The sequence below is a fragment of the Hyposmocoma kahamanoa genome, unplaced genomic scaffold (assembly GCF_003589595.1).
Source record: "Hyposmocoma kahamanoa isolate Upper Pololo Valley unplaced genomic scaffold, ASM358959v1 87, whole genome shotgun sequence".
Classification (NCBI taxonomy): domain Eukaryota; kingdom Metazoa; phylum Arthropoda; class Insecta; order Lepidoptera; family Cosmopterigidae; genus Hyposmocoma; species Hyposmocoma kahamanoa.
Genome location: NW_020654422.1, coordinates 5,278,418 through 5,304,092, shown reverse-complemented (window position 1 = coordinate 5,304,092; position 25,675 = coordinate 5,278,418). Strand labels below are relative to the sequence as shown.

The 25,675-nt window shown below is 34.8% G+C and overlaps 1 protein-coding gene across 1 annotated transcript; it reads right to left on the bottom strand.

Annotated features, from left to right (window-relative positions):
• Positions 1-949: 949 nt before the first annotated feature.
• Positions 950-25,176, bottom strand: LOC113235446 (solute carrier family 22 member 1-like). The gene is made up of 8 exons (XM_026471129.1): positions 25,001-25,176; positions 23,523-23,533; positions 16,138-16,205; positions 14,027-14,127; positions 6,067-6,218; positions 4,648-5,259; positions 4,000-4,181; positions 950-1,231 (listed from the first exon to the last, which is right to left on the bottom strand). The coding sequence occupies exons 1-8, from the start codon at positions 25,174-25,176 to the stop codon at positions 1,067-1,069; spliced, it is 1,467 nt and encodes a 488-aa protein (XP_026326914.1). The 3' UTR covers positions 950-1,066.
• Positions 25,177-25,675: the final 499 nt, after the last annotated feature.

The following is a 25,675-nucleotide window of genomic DNA, read 5'->3' as shown; positions in this document are numbered from 1 at the left end:
CAAACTTGTGGGGTAATTTCACAAAAAAAAATAAATAAATTAAATATCAATTCAATACATTGTCGGTATATTCTATGTTTATTTTTCTGTAACTCATATTTATGCAGCTAGTTAGTATTGCAATTAGCCAGAATTCGATGCAATTTCATTTGTTTTTCGGTACCTTTAATATTTCTCAAAAACGATGACTTACACTGGTTAGTATTTTTAAATATTATTTGCACGCCTTTTTCTGTCTACACTCAATATTGACGATGAATTGCCAAGACCACTTAATAAAAAAATCAGGGTATTCTGTTTTTTATTTAATCGGAACATAATCTTTCCGAGATTGATATTATAATTGGGTTTTCGGTGTAATGAAAATTCGAGCAAACGTTACTTCGGAAAAAAAAATTTGAGTTTGTGATAAGTTACCCTCCATGACGCAAAATATCCCATTTCCAAAATTTAAAGCACATTCCCTCCATGTTCCCTAGTCGTTGGACTTCCTGTACATAAATCACAAACAAGTTGCGCGCTGACCATATCATAAGAAAGGAATAGTTTTATCTGAATTCAAAACTTCGTGCAAGTCTTTTCAAATGGTGCCTTAAAAACCATTTTTTCTTCTTAACCGACTTCAAGAAAAGGAGAGTTTTTTTTGTATGTGTGTTACGCGATAAGTCCGGTATTTGTGTACCGATTTTCATGATTCTTTTTTGTTAGAAAGTGGGTACCTCCATAGTGGTCCCATTTAATTTTGAAGAAAATCGTCCACCTATAAGGGTGGCTGTTCACGCATGAAGATTAATTTTTATAAATAGCGCCAAAATTTTATTATAAAGAGCAATTATTTTAATGGTTGATTTTGTTATTCTCCAATTCAAGGCGTTTTTGTCTCTCAATATACTTTGACTTGTGAGAACCGATTTTTATTATCTCCTGTGTCAAGTCCCGTACAGTGGCGAACTAGGGGATGAATCCGGGGTTGCGCACTGTCCGGTAACCGATTTCTATAAAACTTGGTAATTATATGTAATTCCACGTATTTTTGAGGTCGGTTTTTTAGTACTCTGTACTGAGATTATTCTATTCCTTTCTCCTTATTCCTAGAGCCAAGCAGTTCGGCCTGCTTCACGTTGTCTGGTAGTGAAGTATCTGCTGTATCCGGAACGAATAATGTTGCCATGCCAGCAAGGAGGGATGTCCCTCCGAACACTAGAGACGGAAGACCGGGCCAGTAGTGCATCTGAAATGAGAAATTTTATTGAGTTGAATACATTATAAGATTTGAAAACACTTTTTTTCTATTGACAGATTTTGTAATTTAATAAAACGACAACAGGGTGTTATATACGGAATTATAAAAGATAGACTTAAATATATACGATGTAAAATATTTAAGAAATTGGTAACGTACTGTTTATGTAATTTATGACATTTTTTTAAATATTATTTTGAACATAGTAGCATAGTATAATAAATCCAAGTTTGGTAATTCCATACAAACGTAGCAGCGCAGCTTATATGTGTGCACACCCGCCTCGCGCCGCCCGTGTTCAAACGCACATAGCGCGTGTCGTAGCACGCATTATTCATTTAGAAATGCAGCGTTCGCACGGTTTTTAAATAATGACATCAAAATAATAGACGCCTCTAATGTTGCGTTTATGGTTGTTTGAAAAGGAGTGCCACAATTTTAGAAATTAACATTCTCCTCGATACCTACTGAATATGAGAGAAAAGGCACACATTTTTTTTTAATTGTCATAAATGTAATAATGCACACACTCAACATAGCCCCATACTAGGGAAACCTTGTGTCGCGGGCGCCATGGACACACACATAGACAATCGCAAATTATACCCAAACTCACGAAAGAAATAAATGAAGGCTATACATAAATTTCTCCTTGCCCGGGAATCGAACCTAGGACGTCTGCGTGGCAGTCGTGGTAAACGTTCGTTTTTTTTCGACGACTTTGGTAGTAGATGAGGAAGTTCCGAAACGAATTTTTCTAAATTAGTTCTGATCTGGGTGTTCCGGATAACAGAAATAAATTCAGATAGAACTGCGATGATGCTCTTTTTCAAACAGATGAGGCGTGTCACCTTTTTAACAAACTCCGCCCACTACGTGACCTACAGGTGCATAAATAGTAATACAAATATTTTGTTTAAATCAAAGGTACAACTAAAATAAAAATGTGACAAGCCTACACTTCGAGCGAAGTGTAGGCATTGATATGCTGAACAGGCGGGAATTGTGCTATGTTAATAGCGTTTTAAACAACAAACATCATAGCAAAAACATCCTTAAAGAATCGGTACGTACTTTTCGAAGTTTTTCGTTTCGCTTTGTGATTCATTAAAGTGAAATGAAGCGGAAAACTAAGAGTTGTTTGCCTGTTTTTGTTTATTTATTTGTTTCACGGTTGTTTGCTTCAAGGCTATACAATTCTACTGAGATTTTCTCTGCTCGTAGTTTAAGAAACCACTTACGGTTAACAATGTAGGTTTATAAAATGAGCCTAATGAATGGGTACATATATTCGTGGGTTAATAGTATTTTATGCAATCGTTGTATAATGAGAATCCTCGAGAAAGTCGAGTACCGTGTTATATAAGTAATACGTACGTGGTTTTAAGACCTAATTATGTAATTAATGCGTACAATACTTTTTCTACGAGTAAAGATTGTTTGTTAACAATCCACGAAAACAAACTCAAAGGAAAGCCAAACAAATGCTACAAAACCAAAACTGTCCGTGATTGGCAAGTACCGCTTATATTTTAACTAATTAGAAGTCAGTAGAGCGTTTGAATAGCGTCATATTTCGAAATTTTATATCGTTTTCAAATAGTTCTTTTTCGCCAAATGGTTACGCCTTTGTACCTATTATGTAACATTTTGACACATTATTAAATAAAATAATTTGAATTTTAATAATTTCACAAATTGAAACAGTGACGTTATTCTGTTCAGCAACACAATGACGCGTTCAAGGAGATTCTTTTATTTAGCAAAAATACGACGTTCTTCTTTTTAAGCTCATTGTAGTTCTGCGTACAGAACAATAATGAAATTTTTCAGTGTCGTTCAGAACTAAAAAGAGCGCCTTTGTGATATAGTTTAAAAAATTATAATTGACAGATTAAAGTACAGGAGTAGGAAAAAATAATACTATACGAATGGATTTACCATCGAATATATAGCCAGAAATAGAGACGAAAAAAAGAGCCATCCATCCCTGGCAACTCATCAGGTAAACGGGCTTTAGGTCACTTTTAAATATCAACTCTCGTTTGCTCTGAAATTACAAATTAGAAAACTGAAATAGTATTGCGCCAATAACTGACCAGTGTGTACGTCTCCGTATATTCCAAAAATATTCTGCATTTATTGTAATAAAGATAATATCTCTAACAATGAGGGCTGTTCCATTCGGTGGTGTGCGAAAAACGGTAAAACATCTAATTACAAAACAAACGGAATCACATTTCTTATGTAATTAAATATTTAATATGTAATTTCTCAATTTAGGTCCATTATAGCAAAGCTCGACTTAAACTGGTATTTTAAAGTGAAACAATTGACGACACACGTCAATTGTTTCGAATTCGGGCTAGCCAATTGGAGCGCGCGTTGTCACAGTAGTCATTTGGCAGAATAGTCTTCAAACAGATTAATGACATTTCGTCTCTAATTCTGGTTATATACTCGACGGTTATTGGATCGCTCTCATACTTGAATTAAAGAGGAATCTTTCTCCAATGGTAATATTATTTTAAAATTTTAATTAAATCCTGTAGTTGCATGTGTTATGTTTTAACTGCTGCTGTGTGCTGTTTTACCTTCCAAAGAGAGATAATTGCTGTACCTTACTTTACTTTCTGAACTTCCATTAGTTCATTCACATGTGTCCTGGTTTGCTTGTTTGTATTGCTTATTTCAGCTACAGGTCACTGGCCTTTGAACATTGTGACCTAATGTTTGGCAAACAAAACAAGTCTTACCAAAAGAGGTGTCTGCGGTGCAAGAATGGATCCAATTCTTCCCAGTGAAGAGCATAACGCGTGCATGGAGTTTCTGGTGTACGTTGGGAACAACTCCGAGGTGAAGATGTACGTGATGGCAAAGTACGACGAGGACACGAACTTGCCCATCACGTACAAAAATATTGACAGCCAAGGTAGGTCTGTAGATAAGCGAAATAAAATTGATGATTTGAGGTGATGACTTCTTCGTAACAGGCATTAGTATATTGATAAAATATGTAAAAAAACTGTAATAAATGTCTAGTACATTATAACAGTATTTAAAAAGTGTAATTTTTCAGTGTAACTTTTCGTCTACATTATTATGTATAGTGTAGAGCACAGCAGCCTCAAAACTTATCTTTCTATAAAATTTATGATATCGAATGATAAAATTATGATTGCACATATAGAAATATGAAACTATTTTTTCCGGGTCTAAATTGCGTATAGTTTCGTTTTTTTCACATAAAAAAAACGTTTCGGGCTCTCTACAAGTTCCATGATCAATCGTGTTTCATTTTCTAATTTGCGTTTAATGTTCTTCTATCAATTAATTTTTAACAGTTTTATGACTCGTAGGAGTTTACAATTTATATATATCTATATAAAATTGTATATTATTACCTCTTGGAACAAAAGGTTGTGACAAGCACAAAATCGCAGTAAAGACAAATGTGAAAATCAGTGGTATCTTTCTCTTAAATCTAATCATCAAAAAAGTTGTAATCAGGTTGCCAGGAAAGTCTACCATATTAATCAAGGCAAAGTTCAGGTATTTGTTCCCTTGTAACGAGACTGAGTTGATCATCAATCCGTAGTTCACGAACGTTGACGTTGTCCACCACGTCAAGCAAATGAAGAACCGTCTTAACAATGCGACTGATGTAAAAGTACTTTTCAACAGTTCAGGAAAAGTAGCTTCTTTAATATTTTCTTCACAAGATAGCTTATCTAAAACTGCTTTATCAATTTTAACTTTGTTTGTTTTTGCTATTTTTTGTATTATCTGTACAGCTTCATCTTTCTTGCCTTTACTAAGCAACCATCTGGGACTTTCGTCCAGTAGTAACAGGTACAAAAAGAATAATAAAGCTGGAGTATAAAGGACTCTCAAGAGATGTCTCCAGTAAGGGAAAAGCCAGGCAAAGAGAGGTAGTCCAATTCCTCCAATGCTGAATCCAAAGCCGCATATCATTTGATATATCAGACGCTTGTTGTTAGCAACCATCTCCATTGCTGAAAGAAAAAGGACATAAAAATGAGAATGGTGGTTTTCGGTACATTTATAATTACAAAAATTGACTACTGTAAAAATATCAAAAAAGGTAAAATGGAGCTCCTAAAGAATATGATTGCTGTAGTCAGTATACGTTTAAATGTGAAAAAGAAAAGGTTTCGATTAAGTTGCTTTCTAGTTTTCAACAGTATAACGTATCTATATGTATTTATGTCTAAATAAATAACAAAATTGCTCTAGCGACTAATTGGTGTATTATGGTTGCTAATTACATAGTGCATAACTAGCGCATTTACATAAAATGGTTGTTCTCGTGAGAATCTGAAAGAATGTACTTTAAATCCATTGTTTTATGTTACGACTACCTAGACGAAGATGTATCGGAATGTTTAAAAGCAACTGAAGTGATAAATATTTTTGAATAAGCACTGAAGACATGGGAAGTTCTCAACTTCTATAAATGTCACGGACTAATAACTATAATGTCCCAAACAGCACATCAATTACCCGGTCTCAAACTAGGGAATTCCTTGTGCTATGAATGACCACATCAACGGAATTTACTCTGAAGCAGCGGAATTCACTTAATTTGGAAAAGTTAATTTCCCAAATTGGTCCTACTCTCCTCATCCAGCGCCTACAATGCAAACCGTTGGGACACCAAGGTCGTCTAATGACCTTGGGTATAAATCGTTACCCATTCATTATAAGACTTAGATCCTTGTACTCAATGTTCATAATACTTCCTCAGCAGAAATGGTTTGACTTCACATTTAATAGGTATTTTAAACACGGATGTTACCTACTTAGCATAAAGATAGGTGAGCAAATATCCCCCAAAGCAGCTTCGAGAAACTCTAGGGCGATGAACAGCCAGTACCACGGGGAGAAACTGCGCGCCATGCCCAATACTCCACCCACGACTCCTGTTATCACTATCACCTTCTTTCTTCCTAGTCTGGAATTTAAAAGTTTTAAGTTCATATGGTTGTTGATTTTGTGGCGTATATAAACTATTCACCAGGCTGTGTGCGCACATGACATGTCACGACCGCAAAATACCATTGCTGTGCTCCCATTTGCCAAGTTAGTGATTCTTTGTTACCGCAGTTGGCACCACACAAAAATATTTAATTTTTTGTTTTTATGCTTTCATTTTTGTTGTTGTTTTATTATTATTTTTTTAATATTTTGTGGTGTTGTTTGTGTCCATTTTGTGACAGTCAAATAAATATATTTTCTTACTTTCTTACGATTTGAAGTATATGGAGAGACAGCGCAATCACACCTATACGTGTCTCCATACCAAAATTTTATGTTCCACATCTAGCAATGTATTTTATATTTCCGTCGACGTTAGTTGAAAACTTGAAAGCTTGTGATAATACTCAAAACCCAGAAAATAATGTTTAAAGAAATGAAATTAAAAAATATCTACTTTTCTCTTGCGGTAACTTCATACCTTATCCATCAAAATAACCAATTTAGAAAAGTTCTTTTCTCAAATTGGTCCTACAGGGAATCGAACTCGGGACCTCCACATCAAATGCCCACAGTGCAAACCGTTGAGCCGCCGAGGTCTCAAAAATATGAAGTTTTAATCTATCACTGTATAAAAAATATCAAATTATGAATCTATTTGTATACAGGAGTAACTATACATAATACACACGGACATAAAACGTTTACTGAATGGCTTAATGCGATTGTGTATCGATGAGTGTGGCCACTCCTTTATTAGAAATGCTTTGCCTGACGTAGGACACAAGATCATAACTCACCTGCGGCTGCAAGAAGATTGCATTTACCAAATTAGTACATGCATTCTTGGCGTTGGATTTAGAAGCAAAGGCTTTAATGCCTCAACTTAGGATTGAAACTACGAACTCTCCCTGCCCAAAGAGCCAAACTACGCCAGGTCGTATTCACATCGACCGCTATCTTCATTGGTATTCCAACGATGAACTTCAACAGTGGAGTTGAAATTCTGCGAGAGTACGAAACTTCCGTCTTAATGACCTTAGATTTCTTATTTAGTCTGTGCACTCTAATGATTTCCGCATTCGGAAAAGGATGCGGCTGCTCTGTGCACCTTATGCAATATAGTTATTTGCACTTATAACGAATACACTGTACCGAAACAAATAACGTAGGTATAATTTAGTCTGCATTTACAAAGTCCATACTAGCAGTTAAATTCTTTAGCAAAAGACGGTATATACCATAGATTATCTACATACGAGAGGCAAAAGACGAAGTAACAGGATATTCATCGATCAAGGCGAACTTGCCAATACCATATTCAGGACATCCGTCCTAAAGTAAGATAAGGCTAAGAGTTTTTTTTATAATATCAAGTGACGGGGCTAACAAGTCGTGCGCCTGACGGTAAGCACAAGCCTGTTCACAACAGTTGCAGTGCCACTCAGCTCTTTAAATGGCAAAGATCTGAGGCGCACTGCCACTGCGCCCGTCTCCCTTAGATGTAAGTTGACAAGTCCCATGTGCCTGTAATTTCACCAGCACCCTTCAAAACCGGAACATAGTAATGGTAACTTTACTGCTTGGTGGCACAAATAGAAAAGGTGGCAGTACTTCCCTGGATGAACTCTTTCACAAGGAGCTCTACTGCTACTAAATTACCCTTAACCGATGAGCGTGTATGAAAGCATTGATGTGTTTTTATTTGTGATACCTAGTGATGGCACGTACAAGTCCGCATGTTGCAATGCCAGGCTATGTAATTATTGTCCTTTTAATACCAAACAGTTCAGAACTAATGTTGGCTCCAATGCTATTTTGAACCGAATTTGCCGTGAGTACAATAAATTACATAAAACATATAAACATAGGTCATCTCGTTTGGATTTGTTTTCATTTTCATTAAATAAATTTAAAACTCTATTGTATAACTGCTTAGACTAACAATACTGTAATTTTACAATTTAATTTAAATACATTTACACAACTTACGTAGGTATCCTTGCATTTACATATTTGTTTACAATCATATCCATTTGTTTGTCAGTAATATAACGCTTCTAAGGGTCGAAACACAAAACTGCGATGCGACGCCGACGCAGAAATCTTTCTTTCGATGTTATATTTCTTTGTGTCTTTTACAATACAACACTCTTTTTACGATCCATGTAGCTACCTAGTTTAAAAAATATGTTCAGTACGGTTGATGATCCTCGAAGGTATGGTTACCCGAACTGTAGCAGTGAGAAGCCTTGTCGCACGAAATCGCATCGCAGCAATTCGCGTCACAGTTTTGTGTTTCGACCCTATATGATGTTATATATGCATATATTTATGTATTTGCCTATTGTTGGGTTTACAATTGCATAATTTCTGCTGCGTTATTTTATGTCCATGTTTAGTAGTGTATTTCTGTTGGCGAATATAATAAATAAAATAAAATAAATACTGCCACCGCGCCCGTCACCCCATTGTCAGGGACAGGCGTGTCGCTCACCACCCGGCACGCGACTTGTTCCTCACTTCACTTAGTATTTAAATATATATATACATATATACTAAATCTCTAAATGTAAATCGAAATGTATGAAAGTTTTAGTAATAATTATAACAAAGTAGTGGAGTAATTTCACAAAAAAGAATTGAATATCAATTCAATAAAAATTTAAAATACAGTGAATAGCGACATCTCTCGCCAGGGCCGGTAGCTGTAAAGGTATCTAACTGGGTGATAAAAATTTCATAGATTTGTCATAGATGGCGCTACGACTAAAAAAGACGTTGAAAAACCAGATACAAAGACACGACAACAAGCACATAGAAAAATTCGTGAGATCTGCTGGTTCGTTCCGTGGCTTAGTTGGTATAGCATCTGGCACGGTATGCTAGAAGATATATGCATTATAGTTTTTGTGTATAACTTATACTGGAGTTAATTCTTATACAAAGTAGGGCTAAAATAAGCTTTTTGGCCTTATTGGCTAGAAGCGTCCTCCAAGGAAAGGGTTTAGGCCTTAGTCTATAACTGTCCAATGCGTCTAATAGTGTTATGAACTTTTTAAGTCGTTTACCTGCCGTAACGAAGGTTTCATTTTCCATTATCGCTAAATGAAATCAATAGTTTAAAGTATACAATTTAAAAAAATTATATTAATTTTTTTTCAGACCTGTTTGTATTGTTATCTCTTTTGCGTATTTATTTTATGAAATTGGCTTATGTTTATTTTTTAAACAAACCATCTTTTCGGGTTCTTTATAGATCCCATGGCCACGGCAGGCATCTAGCCCTAAGAATTCGGATTAAGAATAGATTTTTTTTCTAATGAATGGCTTGTGAGACTAATTGTCTCAATCCTGACAGTGTCCGTTTCATGCTAGTTTCATAAACATCATGGAGGGAGTGTAAACAGAAAATTTGTTCAGTGAATAAGAGAGAGTATCGAAGACATTTTTGCAGAAATTGATTATTAGATATGAAATCTAATACATAAAAAAGAAAAATTATAATAGTGACCCACGTCAAATTGGTCTGTGACTCAGCTACAGAAGACAATGGTGACAATTAAGCACAATGCCCTTGCTTATAATAGGTGTTCTGTCAATGCCCTCGCTTATATTCTGTCACAGCCAGCAATGGTTAAGAACGGACAAAAAATTGAACGCGCACATACGCCCGAGTAAAAAAGGTAATAATAAAATACTTAACGACTTCTCAGGTTTTAGAAATCGCGAAATAGCATTAAAAAAAATGTTATATATATGTTTTTACAAGGGGTCTACCACAACGTCTTAAAACAATGTTACTTTAACCTTACATTGACTTTTCGTACCATAACGCGCTTAAAGTAAGCTTTTTGTAATGTTAAAACTATGATGTTTTATTGGCAGCTTTGTGACTATTCATTCACTCAGTTCGTACTAGGACGTGACATTAACATTAAAGTAATATTGCTCTTATTTCAAATTTAGCAATCTTAAAATAGTTACACGGATGCAATGGAAACAATATTATTTTCAGTTTTATTGACACACCTGACTACAACAATAATAATAGAAATACTGTTATCATTTTAATATTCACGAATAATATATAAAATTAACACCTGAGGGACACGATTGTTTGTTCCTCGCAACTGTTGTGTAATAATAACAACCTCGGTGACCTAACGGTTTACATTATGTTCGCTGGATACGGAGGTCGAGGATTCGAATCCCGGTATGACCAACTTGGGAATGAACTTTTCTAAATTGGTTCTGTTCTGGTATTGTATTGTAAGTGCTTCAGAATTCCGTTGCTTTGGTACTTACAGTATACAAGAAGTTCCCTAGTTTGCGACCAGGGAATTCTAGTGGTTGTCTGGCCCATATATTTTTTTTTCTAGTTTGTATACTTTATCATATTTAATATGATATAAACACACGCTTGTCAACATCAGGTAAAATTTTACTTGATGTTAAACGATGGAATGACCTGTCTAAGGAATACCTATTCACTCTAGCGTTGTGTAAATCCTATATCTATTGTATTGTATTGTATTGTATTGTATTGTATTGTAGTGTAGAGCGGTAGCCACGATGAGGCAATAGTCACTGGTTCGAGACCAGTCGGATAGAACCAATTTTTCTTTGCTTATTTTTGATTGTATTAATAATAATAACAAAGTAATGGAGAATTTTCACAAAAATATATATGAATATCATGCTAGTAAAACATCATGTTATTCAAAGTCAAAAACTATGAAAATATACCAATCAATAAAGCGATATTTCTATCAGTTTTCTGGTAGCTGTAGGTTTAGTTGAGTGAAGAAACTTTCATAAGTTGACACAGGTGGCGCTACGACAAAAAAGCGGTTCAAACGCAATATAAAGATCCGCAACAAGAACATTGAGAACAGCTCGACCCGTAGTTTCGTGCGTCTACCATGACATGACAGTCACAGTTATCGCTAGCGCTCGCGTAAAATATTTGTACACAAAATGTTTCTTCTTGTGACCGATAGGGGCGCTGTGTAATTTGCCATACAAAACGTGAACTACCTCTACCTCTACAACTACCTTCACCTGTGTTTACTGTGACAACTGTCACAATAAACTCATGGTAGAGGCACAGTTGGCAGAGCGGTAGCCGCGTTGAGGCTACAGTCGCAGGTTCTAGTCCAGTTGGGTAGAAGGATTTTTTCTTTGTGTTTGTTCGTGTGTAATACTGCAGGGTGATAGCACCAATGACTGACATTTTAAGGGAAGTGTCTTTAAATTTGAAATAAATTCTCCTCTAGTTAACTAACCAGTAAACGAGTCTCACCTATTATTCATTATTATGAATACCCAGCAATTGATACTACACCAATAAAAAACGTGTTACTGTGGCAGAAAATTTTGTCCTTAATCTTATTACAAACGAATTTAAAAACGATGTAGAACAGTGGTGCTTGTCGGTCACTGGTGCCACCACCTTATTGTGTATTAGAATATAGTGTCCACCGTTAAAGCAAACAGCAATCATAAAATGTATTAAGAATTAAAAGCTTCTGTCTACAAGTTACTCCTTTGTAAAATTATCTCAAATTGAACACCTGTGTCGCTCTAAAGGCATTGTTATCAGTAAGCACCTTTTGTGTCCCGTTGTTCTTTACTTAGTTTCATTTGTTTATTTATTTTGTTGACAGAGTATTTGCATTGTATTTTATTTTATGATTTTTTCAATTGGTCTCGGAAATAGGAACGGGAAAAAAGCGAAAAGTTCCATAGTGTGCACGAAACAGCCGCTCCATGTACCCCGATAGAGGCGGTTGCTCCACGCGTCTGCGTTCGACATAAATTAGTTTGTTTTTATTGTTTGGATATTAAAGAATTCATAACTGCAATACAAAATCGGCCAACAAATTCACTACATTGTATTCTTGCTCTACTTAAATAGTTTATTCCTTGTTCAAAACAATATTTAGATATTTTTATTGCTACCACCACCGCAGATGCGATATAAGCGAATTACCAAACTACGTGGGTGTATTTTACCGCTTATACACCGGAACTGTGTCTATTTACTTGTAAAATATCCACTGTTAGTTATCTTGTACTTTGTAAACAAAGCACGACATTAAAACTAGATGAGTGAACAATGTCTGTGTCACGGTTAATACTAAATTACGATATTTTTTTATAATAACAAGCAATATTAGTCTAACAATACTTACTACATTAAAAGAGACTGTTTGTAATGTCGTGAATAGAAATATCCACGTATTTGTTAGTTAGTATTTGTCTTTGATTTATACAATGTAGTTACTTATTATTAAATGAATAAAAGGTAAGATGTTGAACATGGTATCATATACTCGATATAATAAAGCCACGTGTGATCATAAGTCAGACGTGTGATGAAAGTCATTAAAATAATGAAATGAATACTGTATACGTGAAATTGTATCACTCTCCTATTTAAACGTAAAAAGTTATCGACTGATTGGTTCGTAGAATCTCTTACAATCTTTCATGAAAAGTTGTCATACATATCATTCTATGTTCATTTACATGGCCGTTAAACGAGGAGGCCCGGGATCAAAAGCGTAGGACAAATTAAGGAAACGAACTCGTCTTATTCAGTTTGGTACAGGTATCCTGCGCGTTCTCTGCGAGTACCCTTAGACTTAATTCATTAGTCCAACTCATATAGTACAGAAAATTCCTAGTTTTAAACCAAATAATGCGGTTAGGCACACGATTTATTTATTTGATTTACTTCTAGGATGTCAAGAAGGCAGCAATGTTTTTAATTCATTTGATTATTTTGTAGAATAGCAACGTGTTAATGATGGTTGTAAAGTTTTACTCGACAAGAATTTAGCCATATTTGCTAAAAGACTTGCTGTAGATAATTGCTTCCTGTTGTTAGAAGTCGACAAATATGTCATTTGCAAGATTTTATCTAATAGTAGCGTTTATGAGGTAACCAGACCGTGTAGCCGCGTTAGGCATTTCATAGGTCGCTGTTCATTCAAGTAATGTGTTAGATCTGTCGAGATAATATAAAGAATACATTAATTTTTCCTAGTGTCAAAATGCACAGAAATATATTACCGTTTTGTAGGTTTACTGTTTTGTACTATACAGTGTATAGAAGGTCTTTTCGGTCGAAAATTACTAGTTTCGGAGTCTGTGTGATTTTATTTTCGTGTAATTTAGTTTATCATATATTATTTACGGGACATTGATTAACTCTGACCTGTATTCGTTTCTAGATCATCTCACCGATTTTCGTTGAGTATGATCATTTAGTGTTCAAAATAGGGTGAAAAATAGGGTAGTGTGCGTTAATATTAGACATAATATACTATATGTCAGTGAATCGTGATCATCTGATCTGTAAAGGGCCCGAAACGTTAGTTTCTTTGAAAAAACAAAAAAAAAGCAACAAATACACGCGATTTAGATAGGAAAAATACTTTCATTTCCTATGTGTAACAGTCGCGAAAAGCTACGAACTCGATACATTCAAAATAGGTCAAACTTTTGTTGGTACAGAGCGCGTTTGCAGTAGTATCCTTTTAGGGCCAGCGCATTTATTAATGTATAGTTTATGCTATTGCAATTGAAATAAGGCATGAATTTCAATGTTCAGAGATGCAGAGAAATGCGCCGCGATTCTTCGAAGTCGGTCTCAGAGAATTGCAATTTATACCTTATTTCAATTCCAATAGCATAAAATATACATCAATAAATTTAATGGCCATATATCATATAGAAATAAGTATAATATACCTATTTATGTTTTGATGAACGTACCTGTCAGATAAAGGCCCGATAATCAGTAGCCCGATCATGTATCCGAAACTGTGAACTGTTCCCACTAAAGTTCGCTTCCAGTCTTGACATGCCAAATCGTACTGTAATGGAAATAAATTTCATCAGTTCGAATATACCTTACGCCTTTTCAATTTGATACTAAAATTTTAAGTGATAGTTGCTCCACCCTACGAGACCAGAACCGAAGCCTGGTATGGATAACCTGTATCACATACTTACATAAACACGTTCACGCTAAAGCCGAGAGGCAACAGAGTGCTGGCTGAGCAGCTTATATAAAATGTATGTGATTTTATTAGACTTCCACTGTGCTATAGCGACACTCGGCTCGGGCTCGGCACGTTGTAGCTTGAACCTTTATTTTTGACTCTGGCCTGCAAGATTCTAATAGCTAACATGCCATCTGGGGGCCTACCACAACCTCTTAAAACAATATTACTTTGTTAATAATTGAATGTTAAAACTATGATGTTTTATTGGCAGCTTTGTGACTATTCATTCACTCGGTTCATACTATGATGTGACATTAACATTAAAGTAATATTGCTCTTATGTCAAATTTATCAATTTTAAAATGGAAACAATATTATTTTGAGTTTTATTGTGTTAATATTGATTTGTAATGATTAAAAGTTAAGTTAAACTTTTAATCATTTACATATATTTCTTCAATATTTTGTTTATTTTTTTATTTAATAGGACATAGTAACTAATTTTTCGTTAAATGAAAATACGCGATGTTTATTTCGTAAAATTATAACAGCGCCATCTATATGCTCCTTGGCGAAACTAACAGTTGACACTAGACCAGAGATTCCCAGACTTTTTTTCTCATAGACCACTTTCAAAATTTAGCTGGTTCCGGTGGACCCCCTGCAGCTACATTTCTACCATATTCCATATCCAAATTATTTTTTGTCACGCCAACGTAGACTCCCGTCGAGTCTTCCGTGGACCCCTGAGGTCCACCTGGACCACTTTGGGAACTAAGGATATAGTTCCGAATTCACAACCTGACTATAACTATTCAGCTTGTTTTATTTATTTTTCTTCATGAAATTGCGGAATAATTATTGAAAACAACGTAATTTTAATAGATTTGCGAAATTGCTGTGCCCAACAGGGTCCACAATTGATGCTCATAGATATAAGTTTTTCATCTCTGTATTTTTACATTGTGGAATGCAATAAATTACTGATTACTGATTACAGATTTTGTTATTATAATATACTTTTCTACACATATATACATATATATATTTTTTAAACATTATACTACGATAAGACGATTCGGAACATCGAAACAGAAAGAGACGGTATTATGTATTTCACATAGCGTTATCTCTTTCCTATTTTTAGTAAGGAATAGCAAGGAATATAACATTGGGAAATCATTCGTTCTTTCAATCACTTTTGCAATAATATATTACTTGGTTGACATGGTACGAATGTCAGTAATATTATAATAAGATTACTTTGAAATAAGATTGTTTTTGGAAAGGTTATGGTAGGCTCCCAGGTCAGTTAATAGACGTCAATAGCTTACTTACCATACCACAAACCATACCCATACCACAAAGTTTGAAAATAAAAGTTTTCAATCAGTGCGTTCTACCCCTTAAAACACACGGACCCGAGACATGACACTTACAATATGGCTAGTCCACCAGTGAAAAGTCGCTTAGCAAGGTATGGAACGAGCTTTTCTCGGAGTTTCTCTGAAGGATAGATTCTAAATGAGGTTATGTGAAGAGAATCAAGGTCGTTGACATAGCTGGTAGAATAAGCAAGCTGAAGTGGCAGTAAGCTGACCATATCTCAGAACCGATAACCGATGGAGGAAACGAGATCTCAAGTGGAGATCACGGTTCGGAAAACGTAGCGTAGGATGCCCTCGGGCCAGATGGAGTGGCGATCTGTGAAAGGCTGCTGGCGGCAGATGGATGCGACAAGCCGAGGACCAAGCGAAGTCGTATACAGGAGAGGACTTTGTCTAGTAGTGTATTGTAAGTTTTAGTGTAAAGCGAATTTTTTCCTCCTTTGACGATATTGGCGACAGACGAAACGCTTCCTTCAAAGAAAGCACTCACCTCAGCGACTAAGCTGTGTGGATTGTCGTACACCCATTTAGTGCATCTATGTGATGCATTGTTCAGGTCTGAACACGTATCATTGATAAAGCTTTCGTCTTTACACCTGAAAGTAAAACAGAATTATTTATTATTAGCCTATTAATAATATATGTATAGCAAACAAGTCAAGGTTAAATGAAGGCATTTGACCATTACACACTGACCTTTACAGTTGAATAAATTTGTGTACAGTATGATTGAAAACTAAGTTGGTTCAAAGATATTTTATTCTTATTAAGACAACTGTCACCTATTTCAAAACTTAAAACTAAACAGTAAATGGACAATGTTCTAGAACAGGGGTTTCTAAACTTATTTTGTTTACTGCCCACTTTGAGAATAAATTATTTTTTAGCGCCCCCATCTTTTTCACCTACTTAAAAACCACTATAACTTCAAATTAAATTCATTATTGTGAGTTATATTAGCGGAGATTAAATATTCATTCTAAACGAGACTTTTACTGTAACCTGAGCGCAGTAGGTAGTACACAACGGCGCTCAGGTCTCAAGTTAACTCTTACGGGCTACACCTGCCAATGAGAATGATTATTGACAAGCAACTTTATAGTATTCAGACAGAGTATCTTTTATTTAAAATAAAACAAACATAATCGATTCTAATATAAAAACTAATGTGAAGGATGAATTTGATGCTGTTTAATAAGTTTGTTGACATCAGGTTCCAATTTACTCAAGAACAGCCACCACGTTCGGTAACATGCAAACGATTTATCTTTTTAGTAAGTAGCGTTGTCACAGCACTAAAACCACGTTCACACAAATATGACGATGGGAATGCTATCAAGAATCGTTGAACGATTGATCACAATGCAGGGTACAATTGTGGGATCGGTTTTTGTAGCCAACATTCTTGGTAGCCATTTTTGAACTTGATTTTTATTTCCTCGTTCGTTGTCAATTCTATAAGTTCTTCTTCCAGCTGAGGTGATATTGCTGTGTTGACATTTGAAAACGGACCCAACATCCAGTCTGTTATTTCCAAGTTCAAAATGTCCTGGTACCGTTCGGTGAAGTCAATGTGGAGGTTTTCCAAATATTGGCAGTAGGCAAACAAGTCGTCGTTACTGCAGGATACTGATTAATTCGGAAAATTGTGAAACTCACTTCTGCCCACATTCTTTTTGTGTAGAAGCAGTTTGGCTGCGAAAGCAGCCAAACGACACTTTTTGTTTTAATTAAATTTAGTTCATCGCCTTGCAGGTGGAGATTCATGTCGTTGAACAATTTATACAGGTCTGTCATGTAAGCTATATCATTCTTTGATGTAATGAGTTTGTTGCGCAATTCGGTATCTTTACTTTCCAAGACCTCTATCACAGAGTCAAACAGGTTGTAAAATCGAGTCGGATAATTACCTCTTGATAGCCAACGAACTTCAGTATGAAACAACAAACGGTTAAAATCTTCGTTATTAGTAACACAAAGCTGATGAAATAAAATATCATTCAAAGAGCTGTTACGGATCTTATTGACTGCTTTGATGACATATTACAGTGATTGAAATAATCGTTCACTTAAATTTCTAGCAACCAAATTTGTCTATGAATAACGCAATATACAGCAAGGACATCTGGAATTTTATGTTTTAAGTACGCTATGAAGTCTTTATGGCACCCTGTCATAGCCAGAGTGCCATCCGTAGCAACTGATATAAGATTTTTCAAGGGAATCTCTTTCTCATCACATAACTTTTCCAATGTATTGAATATGGTTTCGTCTTTTGTATCGGTCTCTAAATTTCTAGCAAACAATTAAGAACAGTTCTTCACATATTTTTTCATCTTTAATAAACCTCACGTAAGACAGCAACAATGCTTCATTAGTTGGTAAAGCGGACTCATCGAGCTGAATTGAGAATTGACTAGTCCTCAGATGATTGAACAATGATTCTTTAATGTTTTCAGCCATTTCATCAATTCGTCTTTGCACAGAATTATTACTCAAAAGAATTTTTCGGATAATATCTGCGGCCGGTTTATGAAGCACAGTAGTTTACTTCCATTATTGCTGGCAAAATTGACTCTTCTCCGAAGTTGCGTGGTTTGCCTTTTTGAGCAATTAACAAAGAGATATTGTACGAAGCTCGAAGTCCGTCGTCATCTTACTTAGCAGCCGCCGAAAAGAGTTTTGCTACACTTGGCGGAGTATTATGCTTCTTCTCTAGGTCTTGGAAATATGCTACATTCTTGTCTTTCTTATCTGATGCATTTTATTCAAATAATCTTACAGTCTTGAAGGCTTCATTGTTTCATTCGAAAATGTTTTTAGACATAGAAGACACTACATAGGCGAATTTAATATATTCCGCACAGTATTGCCGTATCTTCTTTTTTACGTCCGACATTGTTTTGTTTTGAGAAATACGTAAGTAAGTGTTGAACTTAAGTACTGCTTATCTATTATGCGCGAAACCGCAAATGAAAATAAAATAAATATTACGTTGTTTATATAGTATTGCATAAGCAGCACGCACCGACAGGAATAAGACAAACATGCATAAACTCGTTTATCTCATTAGACGCTCAATCGTACTCAACAAGTAAGAACAAGTATTCTATGATCCAGCCGACTGATGCAGGAATGCACAAATCAGGTTATTAAACAAAAACTTGTTAAAACATAATTGCCCACAGTCTATTATCTACGAAAATTATGTATCTAAGAATACTAATAACTATTAAAATGCGAAACTGTGTCTGTTGCCTTTTTATTTGTTTGTTTGTGTCTACTGTCATTTCGAAACGGAGCGACCGATTGACATGATTTTTATTTAATTTATTCAATAAAACAGGACAGATATATGAACTACACGGAGAGAAATATCGGACCGAGTTAGTTTGAGCAATCTCTTAATTAATATTAGTTGATGTTCACAAGTTGGAGTCGAGAGTCGAGAGCTCAGTTGTTGTCTCCCCTTAAGTCTCTACACAACGCCCCCATTTTTTTTCTGGGTCTCTTACCGCCTCCCTTTAGGCCTGCAGCGCCCACAATGGGGCGTTATCGCCCACTTTGGGAAAGGCTGTTCTAAAACAAGCTTTAAAATAAATAAAAAAATAAACGTTAAAATTTTTGATGTAAACAGGCAGTTGGGAGCTTTTTAGTTTAACATTAGTAGATACTACCTACATACATATAATTCACGTCTTTTCCCCCACCTGGTAGGCGGTGAGGCCTTCCAATGTTTTTATAACATCAAGTGACGGGACGAACAAGTCCTGCTACGATCGACACACGTCATCATTTTCATACATGTTAGGGTACGCTTGGTCAGGCTTTTGTTTAGAACGTTTTCAATTTAGTATGTCTGTACGTTCGCTCTGTACCTTATAAATCTGTTTCATCAATCTACTTTAATTCTTCCTCTCTCTCTACATGTTTACACTAAGCCTTTCTCGCTCTCTATTTATCACTACATGTTCTTCCACGACACAACGCCCTCCTGATCATATTGTTCCGCAATTTGTTTATCATTGTTTCTCATAATAGATAGTTTTATGTTTATACAGTTATACACATTAATTCTGAATTACATCGTACTTTTGAATAATAAATATTACTGAATAACATCCTGTAAGTATTGTATGAAAAAGACTATTCATTCTATGACAATACATTGGCGGACATTTGATTCAAACAATTTTTTCAGTTGTTGTAGTGAAACTGCTGTGGATTCAAAATATTTTATTTATACTAATAAATTATTCTTACTATTATTAATTGGACTTTTAATCGGGAAGTTGAATGTTCATAAAAATGAGTAAAATTAATTATTTTTTTTGTTGCTGATCTATTCAGTTTTATGTGAGGATTATTTTTTGTATGAAAAATACTTTTTTTTTAATTTGCCCAACTTCTGCTGTTCCGATTTTTTCTTTCAATATAATAAAATGAACCTTATAATGAAACTAACTCTATCAGCTTAAAAAAATAATCAATTTTATTAATTTTGTATGAATAACATTTTATTTTATTTATTTATTTTAGTAGCAGTACCTACAGCTTCTAGTGAAAAACTTCGTCCAGGCAAAGTACTGCCACATTACCTATTTCTGCCGCAAAGCAGTAATGAGAGCGTTACTGAGTTCCGATTTTGAAGGGTAAGGGTAAGGGTGCTGATGAAATTACAGGCACATGTGACTTTTCAACTTATGTCTCCGGGTGAGTGGCGCTGAGGCAGTGCGCCTCAGATCTTTGCGATTTAAAGCTCTGAGTGGCGCTGCAACTGCAACAAAAAAAAAGACTTTTTCCCTCAATTTTTTTTTTTCAAAACAATCAAATGATCTTTACAAGAAACTGAGTCGATCAGCACTAAAAAAATAAATGAATTTTACTCATTTTTATGGACACATTTTGATCAAAAAATTACTATACCAAAATTGTTTTCAGAAAAAGGGACTCAATGGTTCCTAAGACAGGTTTTTGTGTCTCGTTTAGTTTCGGATATCTCCATAGTGTCCCAGTTAAAAAAGAAAACACACTATATATTATATAACTTTCATCAGATATCGAATATCATCAGATATCAAATGAAATAGTTTAAATAAAGGTTAGGGACGGGATAATAGAGAACAGAAGGGAAAAATTATTTCGACGTTTGTTACATAATGGCGAGTTTTTGAAAGTTAAAATTCAGGGGCAGATAGAAGGAAATCGGAAGAGAGTAAGGCTAAAAATGGCGTACAGCGAACAAGTAAAGAACATCAAATGGAGCACCTATAAACAGATCAAGTAGCTGCCTGGCTATTAAATATGAGGACGAACTTCCAACAAATTTTTGTTCTTTGGAGATAAAAAAACATTCCCAAAGTAATAATAATTCCTATAAATACCAAAATGCTCCTACATACCTACGACAATATTATACTAAGTTAATTTGGAATCAGTGTCGCGGATCCGTACCAATTCACAGCGACTTTACCTAATGGTTATAATTATAATGAATGCGGCTCTCACTTTTAAAACGTTTTGTAATTGTCTGCATGTATTTTTTGCGGGAGAAACCTGACCTAGATGCCAATGATCTTATGTTACGATCATATTAAACGACGTTTGATATCTGTCGCGCAATTTAAAATACACCTATAAACTTTTTAAAAAATTAGACGTTATTTGTATTGGCGGGGCATAGATGATTTATGATTTTGTTGAACTGAATGAACGTTCTGAAAATTAGGTAACAAGTGAGTTGTGTTTGGAGAAGGAAAAAAAATGTTATTAAACAAAGGTGAAAATTATCTACCTAAGGACAATGCTTATTTCTAAGGTAATAAATAGATTTGTTTGTTGTGTTCCTATCCTTTCACATTATTGATCCTTTGACTTTTTTACGTATATAAGGTCATTGCTAGTCACGTTTTATGTTATGATTTTGTGCTTTATTACAACTCCGTTTAAATTCAACTCTATTTTAAAGTAATAATTGCTGTAAAATGTAGTTTAGTACTGCAATTTTCTATACGCGACGCGCGACGGTGACATGTGAATCGTCGGTCAGGTTGCCGGTTGGTAAACAAAAAAAAAACGTTTGGTACATAAGATCATTGGGTAAAAAATGGTTATGGTAACTTTACTTTTCAATTCTGACTTTTGATCAATGTCCGAGTCGTTATTAAAAGAAATCTATGGCGCATTGCAGCCCTTCCGTTATGCGATAATAGTGGTATTTATGCTTACGTTTACTTTAGTAGAGTTAAAACGAAAATTAAAGAGTTAGAGTCTTTGCGCACGAATCCTACAAATGACGGTCCGAAACGTCATAGGTGTTCGAAGTGTCATTTTATTATCTCTGGTGTACAAGCGATATTCGTATTTTCTTGGATTAGATCTCGGATTTAGTGCATTAGCGACATCCAAAGTGGTTCCGAGTTTTCTAGATTTGTATAGTCTAGGATTTGGAATGAATATGAATCTGATGCGGTGCCCAATGCTTAATATATTATTTTCATTATTATTAAACTTAACATTAGCTCAGCCTGAATATTCCGATTAATGTGCGAATGATATAATTATTTCCCTACGATTACTATGCCCAAAAAACTACAATTATGAAGTTTATTATCAGATAATTCTTATTATTTGCATTAGTTTCATAATTAAGTAATAATTGAACTAAGCATAATAGAAATGTCTTATTTGGGACCAGCCTCCACAATCAGATTATATTTTGATGTTATATAAAGCATTAAGTACAATTTGTGGACACAGTAAATGATTTATTATAAATTTTTTTCGGGTCTAAAATGGCCTACGATTATTTTTCAAACAATCCCATGATTTGGGATTTTTACAAGTGTTATGGTCACGTCAAGACATAACGTATTCTTGGTGTAATAAAGCTGCATGTGGTCATACCTTAAAAGTGATTTTGTTACGTGAAAGTCATAAAAATAATGCAACAAATTTTGTTCGTAGAATCTTTAAGCCTCTCCCTTCAAAAGTTATAATTTGGCAGATGTTTCCTTAATATACCAAAGGTGCGATATATGCGATTTTAGGTCCAAAAATGGTTTCATTCGCAATGTGTCACAATCACGAAAATCTAGGAACTCGATATTACAATTCCGTTAAATTCAACTGCTTTTCAATTTTCTTTGCCCACTATATTATAGATTTTTCGTATCGTGGCACTTCCCATGGCTATTTCTATTTGAGAATTTGATATAGTTGGCAAACAAACACCATGTGTTAAGTAGCAGCAGAGCTTCTTGCGAAAGAATTCGTCCAGGATAGTACTGCCGCCTGACCTATTTCTGCCGCCAAGCAGTAATGTCAGCATTACTGTGTTTCAGTTTAGAAGGGTAAGGCTCAACTCACTCTAGCGCAGAGTCGAAGCTACGCGACGTGTCATGTTTTTCGCCTATAGCATATTCATCTCTAATTTCCTATTACTAAGGCACACATTTGTGTTATGCAAATGTGGAAACTACTAAAAAAACTGAAAAATCTGCTGCGCGTTACTTGCGCGCAGTGAGGTGTCGGACACCGACCACACGGTGATCCGGGCGCACTAATGCGAGCGTCGTCGCGTGTCGACGCGTCAACTTATGTCTCAGGGTGACGGGCACAGTGGCAGTGCCACTCAGATCTTTGTGCTTTAAAGCTCTGAGTAGCATTATAATTGTTATGGACAGAAGTGTCGCTTTCCAGCAAGCCCACGACCTACTCCATATGTCACTTGATATTATAAAAAAAAGGTAGCATTTGTGGCAACTTGTTTGCCTACGCGAGAAACACACCAAACATCAACATCACATCAAAGAACTCAAATAGGCAAATACGCAAGTAAACCGTCCATACTATGGTTATGTTCATTATTTTAACTCCTTATTTGGCTCCGTGTGTAGACGTTCATATTTGTCAGTGTCTGCGTGTTTGTCTGTACGTCAAATATTTTTCTAAGTACAACAAATATCCAATAGTGAATACAAATAGCCATGTGAAGCTAATAGATTAAAAGCGAGGCACGCGCACGGGTCGATGATGTAAGGGGAACAATTTGAGGGACTGAACCATTTGTCTATCAAGTTTTTAAGTTTTTTTCTACGGCAGATTACGGTATGCCGTGATGAATTTTCATTTCAATTAACTATAATAATTGATGCTGCTACTGATAATTACTACAAGAAAAGCCGTAAAAAATCTATAAAATCGAACGAGTGATTAATTTTTTACCTCTACTTGGATAATATTTTGATTGCAATTTTTCTATCAATGTGTTTTATCTTTTAGTAAGACATAGGTAACTTTTTAGCTTGACTTATTACATTTAGTCTTATATTGAATGACGTAAATAAAAGAAAAATAGTCAACAACACATACGTTGGTTGCATCAAATCCAATAAAGTAAGTAAAGCTTAGTGTTATGGAAATCGGAAACAACGACTTTACCAAAAACATTCAGACTCGAGACGATATACAAAAGTTAGTTTCCACATTGACCTGACCGGGGATCGAACCAGGAACCTCAGAGATGGCTACACCATGAAAACCGATGTGCAAGCCACTTGACGACGGAGATTGTCAAATAAATAAAATAATATTTTTATAATATCGTAAATATACATATATTAAAAAGATACTTAAATTGTAATTAATATTAAAACAATCCTAATGCAAAGTGTAACGTAATATACTATTGTCGAAATTTATTTAATTAAATTGTTATAGGGTGGTCACAGGACAGGCTCTGCCTAGTGTGGGACCAACTGTAACCATGCATAGTGCTTCCAGGCATGACATCACGTTTGCAATGCGTTATACATGTTAAAACATAATGTCAATTTAGCATAAGCTTATTTGTTGTATTATTTTTTTAGAAATCTTATGATATTGCTCTCTATACATGTGATGTCAAATAAACATATTATTATTATTATTTTTGTTAGATGTCTTCGAAAGTTTTTTTGGGTTTTTTTCTTATTATGTGGCGTTGCAATAATAGGTTTCTATTTCTTTTTCTAATATTTTACATAATGAATAACTCTTCCTATCTTATATATATTAATACCATATATTTCGTATAAAAAGTTGCTACAGTTAAGTTTACTACAGTTCTCATAATATGTAAAATACTAAATACTGAAAAAAATAAAGTGTACAAATATAGTTTTGGCCCAAGGGCTCCTTGATGTAGTCTCTATCGGATAAACATTGCACGTTGTTTTAACGTTAACTAGTGTCATTAGAACTTCATTTCAAAGTTCCTGTAAGTAAGTAGCTGAGTGTAATATGTATGTGAGGTATTCTACTTAATGTCAGAACGAACTTGATAGTATGTAAACAAAAAATAAATACATTACCTGTAACTAACCTCTTCAGCGACGAAAACAAAATTAGCGCAATAAATAGAATTACTCATATAGGCCAAAAGGATTACCACTGTCGATTGTACATAGTACTTTCCGAACAAACTAAACTTAACTAAAATATCGTCAAGTTCCAAAATTTTCTTTTCTGTTGACGTTACTACAGTCATTTTTAATTTTTTTTAATTAAAAAAAAATTATTTATTAAATTTTCACACAAAAAATGACAAACATACACTTAAAAAAAATTCAACACATTTTTTTGATCCAGCGCACTGCCAATGACAATAAAATCTAAAGACAGTATACACGACAGTAATGTTAAGTCAGAAGTAATCAACTGTTGGTTATGAATGGTTGACTCGCCTTGATCGTACCTTGTACAATAGATTATACCTTGAATGTATTGTTTAGTACGCGTAGTCCCAAGGTTAGATATAGTTTGGATAAAAAAGCGAGACTTGGCATTTAAAAAAGTTACGTTGTTAGAAACTCGTTAAACGTTGTACGTATTAAAAGTTTTTTTAAATAGAAAATTCGTCGATATTTTTGGAATTGTAGCTTTGAAAATCTTAATTTTGCACTCATAGAGTTATTATGATGAAATATAAATATTTCGAATCATTCGAAGAACAGATTATATAGCGAAAAGAGAATAAGTACGTTACG